This window comes from Colias croceus, chromosome 12 (genome assembly GCF_905220415.1).
Source record: "Colias croceus chromosome 12, ilColCroc2.1".
In the NCBI taxonomy this organism is placed as follows: domain Eukaryota; kingdom Metazoa; phylum Arthropoda; class Insecta; order Lepidoptera; family Pieridae; genus Colias; species Colias croceus.
Window position 1 is genome coordinate 9,939,149 of NC_059548.1, and position 8,775 is coordinate 9,947,923.

General features: G+C 33.8%; 2 protein-coding genes across 2 annotated transcripts; one reads left to right on the plus strand and one right to left on the minus strand.

Moving 5' to 3' along the window:
- Positions 1-2,157: 2,157 nt before the first annotated feature.
- LOC123696526 (probable RNA 3'-terminal phosphate cyclase-like protein) lies at positions 2,158-5,656 on the minus strand. The gene is made up of 6 exons (XM_045642798.1): positions 5,277-5,656; positions 3,910-4,095; positions 3,628-3,797; positions 3,204-3,338; positions 2,728-2,898; positions 2,158-2,365 (listed from the first exon to the last, which is right to left on the minus strand). Exons 1-6 carry the CDS (start codon positions 5,566-5,568, stop codon positions 2,177-2,179), a joined length of 1,143 nt encoding a protein of 380 aa, XP_045498754.1. The 5' UTR covers positions 5,569-5,656; the 3' UTR covers positions 2,158-2,176.
- A 298-nt stretch (positions 5,657-5,954) lies between these two features.
- On the plus strand, positions 5,955-6,785 carry LOC123696530 (exosome complex component RRP40). The gene has a single exon (XM_045642803.1). It carries the CDS (start codon positions 6,061-6,063, stop codon positions 6,769-6,771), a length of 711 nt encoding a protein of 236 aa, XP_045498759.1. The 5' UTR covers positions 5,955-6,060; the 3' UTR covers positions 6,772-6,785.
- Positions 6,786-8,775: the final 1,990 nt, after the last annotated feature.

An 8,775-nucleotide genomic window follows, 5' to 3' on the forward strand; every position in this document is an offset into this window, starting at 1 on the left:
AACTAAGTCAAAATTATGTACATTTTTATCTATAAGACTAGAAACTTAATACTCATTTTTATATTTTTATATAAAACAAATGGTTTCCTATTATTTTTACCTTTTTACTACTTTATTCATGTATTCACTGCCATTTTCTTCGTTTTTTATTTTATATTTTTATTTTCTATTTTATACACCTAAATAAAATTATTATTGTATGTATTCTTAAATCTAAATCAAAGAAATATTGTTAAATATTTCACAATGTGCCTTAATTATTATATACAATTATAGCTATAAGATATTATATAGTTAGACAAATAAAATATAAAATTAAATACGGTTTTATTATTTCATGCCCTTTCTATGCCTCCGATTTACTCATTATCCCAGAATGACAAAAGATACCTATCCATAATTACCTTAGGGCGGCCGTACACGGACCGCTTCAAGCAGTTGAGACCGACCGCTTGAAGCCGCGACCGCGCGGTGAACTATAATAGGCATTCATTCACCGCCGTACACGTGACGGCTCGAGCCGTCGCGACCGCTTCAAGCCGTCAACTGCATGACGAAGGGCGGCCGTACACGGACCGCTCGAGCAGTTAACGGCTGAGCGACGTACACGGACGGCTCGAGCGGTCGCACGGACGGCTCGAGCGGTCGGCGTCAACTGCTCGAGCCGTCGGTTGTTGACCGCTCGAGCCGTTGGAAGCGATTGTTGATTGTTGGAATTGATTTTTTTGACTAGTCAAGTCATTGATTTTCAGGGGGATAGGGAGCCGTCGACGGCTCTAGCGCAGTCAACGGCTCGAGCAGTCAGTGTATGCCTCACGACCGCTCGCGAGCCGTCAACGGCACGGTGGAATTTCGTCATGCAGTTGACGGCTTGAAGCGGTCGCGACGGCTCGAGCGGTCATGTGTACGGCGGTGAATGAATGTCTATAGTTCACCGCGCGGTTGCGGCTTCAAGCGGTCGGTCTCAACTGCTTGAAGCGGTCCGTGTACGGCCGCCCGAAATTCCACCGTGCCGTTGACGGCTTGCGAGCGGTCGTGAGGCATACACTGACTGCTCGAGCACTCAATCCTTAGCTGTTTTAGGTGCACCTAACGCCATCTATTGAAACGCAAGTCAAACAATATCTCAACTTATATGAAACAGTGTTGTATCAAATCAATCAATGAATGATTTTTTATTTAAATAGATAATACTTATATAGAAAATGCTAGGCCTAGGAGAAAATGTTACTAATCATAATATGGTGTACAACAATAAGGATAACGTTCTTTTTTACCTCAATAATGAATTTACCTACCTAACCTACCTCAATATTGAATTTCGTTTGAACCAATAATAAAATTGGAGTAGGTATCTATTTGTTATTATAAAAAAATAACCGTGTTTTTACTAAATGCATAATAATATGGACACAAACCATAAAATAGTAAGTAGTTAAACAAAAAAAAAAATTAACTGTCTGTCTGTTATCTCTGGAATGGCTGGACCGATTTAAATGTGACTTTCAGTGATAGATTTGCCGATGTAATCAGAAGTAACATTTTAATCTGATATTTTTCATAATACAGCATACGCAGCAGAAAACTTAGCTGTGGGCTATAGCGGTGTTAGCATGCGCTCACGTGTAATTCTTAGAATCATTTGTCTCACTACGGAGTATATACGTAAATGCGTTACTATGTTTGTATGTCTGTAGAATGTTTATGTAGATAACGCGGAACCTCTATAACTGCTAGTTTTTTCACATAGACCGCTTCTACGTCAGCTTATATAAATATAAGTCTGCATAGTTCTCGTTCCCGTGGGTTTTCCAGGATAAAACCTATCCTATTTCCTTCCTCAGGTCTCAAGGTATAGCTTGTAGTGTACAGTACTTTAAGACTTCCTACGATTTTATAAGAGCACACCTTTCTCTAAATGCTATTTAAAAAACAAGGGGGATAGATGGCGCGACTTTTTATGCGAAATCATACACAGAGTGCAAATAATAATATAACAAATACATATTATAGATAAAACATATTAAAATCATTACGTCATGTTTCTTTTCGTAGAACTATAAATTAAGAATTAATTAGTTTAATTCATGTAATTTTTTAATTATTTTCTACAAATTGCCTTATTCGTACTTAAAATTCTAAGAAAATAAAACACAATTTCTAACATAACAATTTATTACAACGTCCGTTTACTAATATTAATATAACCGATGCCCACACACGTCATCTTGACCTTCTGGGAAACCACCAGCTCTTCATCTGAGTCTTCATCTTCATCCCGGAGTACCTCCAACTTGAACATTACTCCGAAAAACTCTTTTAGATGTTGCAGGAATTTTATTGTGTACTCTGATAGTGGACCCACCTGGAAAATATTTTTTTATTCATATAATCTTCGACAGGAGAATCAAAAATAACAAGATAGAAAAATAACAAGAAATAAAATCTATAAAATGAATGACTTGTGTAGTAGTTAAAGTGTGTTTAACAATATAATGATACTAGCTTTCCGCCCGCGGCTTCACCCGCGTTTTCAAAGAAATACCCGCATAGTCCCCGTTCCCGTGGGATTTCCGGGATAAAACCTATCCTACTTATTAATCCAAGTTACCCTGTATATGTGTTATAATTTTTAGATATGGTTCCGATTTTTGTTATGGTTCTGATTTCTGTTATGGTCATTAATTTTAAGACATTTTACATGCTATAATATCAAAAACAACTCACCACAGCTTCACTAACATCCTTCTGTCCAAGCGCCATCCACAACGCAAGCAACCACTGCAGAGACGAGTCCACCGCACCCCCTCTGTGGATCTCATCCAAGAGCCTCATTGCACACTCCTTGCCGAGGTCCTCGGGTAGTGTACTGTCTCCCGTACCTGCCTCTACTGATTTCTGTGGATTTTATTTGGTTGTGAATTTTATGTATGAGCATTAAAATTTTATGAAATAATTTGTGTTTGAATTAAACCTTTTAACCTTAAGCTATTCCACTGAAAATGTATGCTTGGTTTGACATAAATTTTATTTGGTTTATTTGGAAGTTATATCTGTTATTTTCTGGCAACACTGACCTTTTTTTTCTGCTAGAAATAGTAAAATTCAGGAAACAAAGACTTAAAAACTTCCATTAGATATTTTAATTCTTCTAAATATAACTGCAAATCTTACATGTAAAAAAATCTTATAAAAATACTTACAGCTTCAGCACAATAAAATGTTTTATCATTTGTTTCTGCCACAAGGCTGATCCCGAACCCTGGACTCTTTCCCGCGTTTGATCCCCGACATTGATCTGTATTTATATACACATCTGGAAGGAAGTTAAGCATCACCTGAAATAAAAACATTTAATGTTTGTCAATGTTTCTCAAACCAGAATTACAAGCAATCTACTAAAACATATTTCCATATATTAAAAACATGCATAGTTCCTGTTCCTGTGGGATTTACAAGACAAAAAGTCTGTCATATTCTGGGTCTTCAGCTACCTATATACCAAATTTCATTGTAATCTATATAATTGTAAAGTGTTAAAATATATGTAATCATAATAATAACTAACATCCATCCATCCTCACAAACTTTCGCATTTATAATATTAGTAGGATAGGATTTCCTTACCCCTTTAGCAGCTTCAACAACCCTATTGGCCATAGTAGGAGAGACCCGTAGCGCGTACACAACACCTCTGATTCTCTTCACGAGGCCCCATTTAGTCCATTGTAAAGGCCTTAAATGCCTCCTGACTGGACATCTGAACACTATTTCACCTCCGCCAAGTGGTGGGGCACCTGAAAATGAAATTATTATAGATGATTTTATATAATTGCATAAACAACACATATATAAAGGAGTCACTATGAATTCTTTAACAACTAGCATGTTATTACCAAAACAGCTTACCTCTTCTAGTTACTTTTAATTCCAAGCCATCATCTACAAGTATGAACTTTAATAGTATAGGCAGTGCTGCAGTCTTTACCTTGTCTACAGACACATCTAAATCATGGTGGGTCACTCCTTGTAATACTGCGTTTAGTGGTTCCTTACAGAATGGGCCAAGGGCTAATAGAACTTCCAGATAATAACCTGAAATGTAATGAAGGAATAAATAATAAATTTTGCTATTTAAAATTTTAAACACATAAAACACACACAAGTAATTCAGTACGCTAGTAAAGGAGAATGCCCATTTTTGGTACTGGTTTTTCTCATGCATCAAGACAACAATACTATTAAAAAAATCTTGGCAATTTAGAGGTCTTCTTACCATCGGAAAATATATTTTGAACAGGGAATGTTTTGAAAAATCTAATAAGACATGTAATTGTTTAGATCCGTTATTATAGATTTAGTGTCCATTACCGTTTACATTTTTGGTACAGGTTTTTTCTCATGCATCAAGATAAAAATACTATTAAAAAAAATCTCAGCAATTTAGAGGCCTTCTCACTATCGGAAAATATATTTTGATCAGGGAATGTTTTGTAAAATCTAATAAGACATGTAATTGTTTAGATCCGTTACCATAGATTTGGTATCCATTACCGGTTACCACGGTAACCAAGCGGTAACTATTATGACATTTACTATGGAAAATAGCTAAATGTATTAATATCGATAATTGTTTTCATTGAATTACAAAAAAATCAATTAACATAAAATCACTCTGTAAGGTATTTATTGTTTATACACTGTAGGTTGTTTTAACATAGATAGTGAAGTAAAATAATATAAATATATATAAAAAAAAAATATTATTATGACATAGCTTGGTAGGTAACCAGTTATTTCTTATTTGTTTCTTTCTTCGAATATGTAGTGAAAAAATGATTCAAACAACAACAATAATATGTAAACCGAATAAAATCTCTATTGGCTTTTTTAAATATATATTTAGGTTTCTTGAAATCCGTCCCGGAAGATTTCTGGTGCCTACCTACACTAGCCGATGAACTATCTGTTCATCGACTTTGTCTGAAAGCTCTACGCATAGATTAAATATGTTAAACGAAAAATAACCTTCGGACGATAAAATACTACCTAAATCACACATAAACATAACTAAATCGGGTTTATTTAAGTTTTGAGGTTAATTCACATTTTTCTCAATATCTTGAAAACCCCTGTTTTTATCACAATAAAATCAATTGGTAAAAATCTTTTGAATATCGAAGAACCCTCCAAAACCACTCTAGCATTGACGCAACACTATACTGTGGTCCATACTTTCATGGGCATTCTCCTTTAAATAACTTGCGTTAACTAACCTATGCCTCGTTGAGGACAGCATGTATGAGTAACCTGGCCACCAATTAATAGTCCAGGCTGGAAGTAAAGGGATGTACCAGTCTCACTCAACTCTACGCGAGTACCATTAGTAATTTTATCAAGCAGCCGTATTAAGTTCACTTCATACTCTCTGAGCCCAGGATCATCATTTGAACTTCGAATTTCCTCGATCCTTACTGACCGACCACTTAGTGTTGATAATAACAGGCGTTGGCGAAAGAAATTGCTTCCCTCATAGATGAGAACGTCATTTTGAACTACAGCCGGCATTGTAATTAGTTTTTATATTGTCTTATTTTCAATATTTACAAAATAACATGGTCTATTATAACTATTTGTGGAACCACACGTGGGATCACTTTCAAAACAAAGCTGACATTGATAGATCTGACAGTTCACAATGGATCTGTCAGAATTTTTGTACAGCTTATAAAATAAAGACAGACAGAAGATAAACTTTGGGAATATACAAATTTTAACAAATTAATAAATCAAAAGAAAAGGGAAACCTTACTATTAATTAATTAAATTATTTTTGGGAGATTATTATTTTGATAAAGACAAAAAATAATCAACGCTCGTTAGCGTTGATTATTTTTTGTTCTTATTACATGAAGTATATCATGTCTGTGCATGTCATTATTTTTACGTCAAAAGTACCTACAACTTCAGCGACATGTGTATTTATTTTGATAGAAATTAGAAAATAACATTTTACTTTATAGAATATAGGTATCTGTTAGTTTGTAATAATTGGTAATAATGAAAGTCGAAATCGGTGACGTTGTTTTACCGGGAGATTATTGCGATGAAATATGTGCCGTTGGTGCCAGGTCAAAAGTTGTGATCGGTCCGGGGCTAAGGAAAGAAACTGACCATGTTTTTGTTACAAAACCAGGAGTTTTAAGGAAGCGAAATCCAAATACCTTTTGGGTAGACAGTTACCAGAAGCGATACGTACCTTCGAAGGGAGAAAATGTCATTGGCGTAGTTGTTCAAAAGGCGGGAGACATATTCAGAGTCGATGTTGGAGGAAGCTGTACCGCAGCCTTATCATATCTATCTTTCGAAGGTGCTACAAAGAAAAACCGACCAGAAGTTCAAATTGGAGATGTCGTGTATGCAAAAATGTTAGTTGCAAGCAAAGATATGGAACCAGAGCTAGTTTGTGTGGACTCGCACGGCAAAAAGGGACGCCTTGGCGTTTTAACTGACGGATTTGTGTTTAAATGCTCATTAAATCTTATAAGGAAAATACTGAATCCAAATTGTCCTTTACTAGATTCTATAAAAAACGAGTGGCCTTTTGAATTAGCAGCAGGAATGAACGGACGAATTTGGATAAAAGCAAACACCATGAGAGAAACTATAGCTGTAGGGAATGCTATATTAGGCGCCGAATACCTTAGCAATGAAGAAATAAAGAGCATCTGTACTAACATAGCTACAATTCTGGCTGGACACATATCGTAAAACTTAATATTATATATATAATAACTATTTTATAAAAAATAATGTAGTATTTATAAGGTTTAAATAAAATAAGACAAAAACAGTGATGGGAGATTTATTTTGGCAAATGCAACTAACCTAGTAACGGAAATCTCAATACATGTGTAACTACGCAGACATCAAACTGTACAATGTCTGTAATTAATTCAATGATTACTTTTGCTAATCAGTATGAAACAAATTGTTTGACTTTCAGAGGAACTCTAAATTTGGCTTATTATCTTCACAGTAAATCATAAAACATTCCTTGAGTTAAGAAATATCAAAGAAGTAAAATAGCTTTGAATTCTATTGTATCGTCTTCATTTTACTCCATGTAAAGCAGAATCTACCTAATGCGAAATAATCTTATGATATAGGTAGGGCCTGTCTTATGTATTCAATACAAAGAGTACAAATCACAATTTTACTTATGATGGAGCTTATTATAAAGTTGATTGCCGATAAGCAAAAGTAACCATTTATAAAAACTGAAAAACCAAATGTGTCAAACTATGAATAATAATAATTGATCAAGCCACGCCACTTGCACTATATACACATCAATGTGGCTGCCACTCCATTATCAATACATAACAATTATTACAATAGGAGCTGAGTGACCAGAATAAATCTTATTTTATAATAATTTAGTAAACAATAAAATAACAATATGAGCTATTTCTCTTATTATCTTTATACATTAGTTAAGCTATGTTCATATTTTTACAATTTTTACATTTCATTGGAAACAATAGTTACATTAGGAAAATAAATACTCATTGCATGTTCATTAAAAGCTACAATTTCACCTTAATTAGAAAAGCCTCTTGAAAAAATAACATTTTATTATGTAAGAGATGATTTTCGAATCACATTACTTATAAATTTATATTATAACTAGCTTACCGCCCGCGGCTTCGCCCGCTTTCTCTAAAACGATGAGATTTAAACTATCCTATCTCTCAAGTTAGATCGAACTGCACATGGTGTGCGAATTTTATTATAATCAGTTATGTGGTTTAGGAGTCCATTGAGGACAAACATTGTGACACGAGATTTATATATATTAAGATTTGAAAGATACATACTATTATTATGTTTATAATACAAGTTTGAAAATTACCATAATGTTTGTAATGAAGTTATGAAAATCTATATAATATGTATTATAATTGATGAAATTAAAGTTTATCATAATTTTTCAAGGTGCCAATTTTTTATCTACATTCTATACAAATGTATTCACACAATATGTGGGTGTTCATTAATTATTCTATTATAAGAAATACATAATAATAACATATCCATATTTACATTAAATTCACAAATTAGTACTCGAATGTTTCCTTTGAAGTCTTATCTATTTTTTAAGATACCTTAAAAGAACCTTTATTTACCTTATTAAAAATTTTTCTTGTGTGCAATTTAAACTCTATGCATTTACTTTTAAAATTATTATTTTAAGGGCCGATTTTTCAATCCATGGTTAAAACTTATCCGCCCAATAAAGTATTACACGATAATATTAAAATGTCACCCGTAAACTGTCAAATACGGCTAAAGAATACATTTTTGAAATGGTAGTTTAGTACATTATTCGACTAATAAGTATTAACCAAGGAATGAAAAATCAGCCCTAAAATAACTAACTTACTGGAAAAGGAACAGATAGAGATAAAAAATAACGTCCTATGACCTATGACCTCAACAAAAAATATTCTGCTGCCCAGTTACAAATTAATGAACACATAAAAGAGGCAGATTATATATTAAAGTTAAGCAATGAAAATATGGAACGCTTCGAGTCTCTGACCAATAACTATGTATGTAAGTGTTCCATAAGTGACAATGAGCAACCGTCGCCCCATAAGACCATTGACTGCACTAACATACATAGTATTCAACCAACGGCAACACTTTCATCTAGTAAAACAAAACATCTTTCCATGCAGGAAATTATTGTGTTGTCAGATAATATAGGTC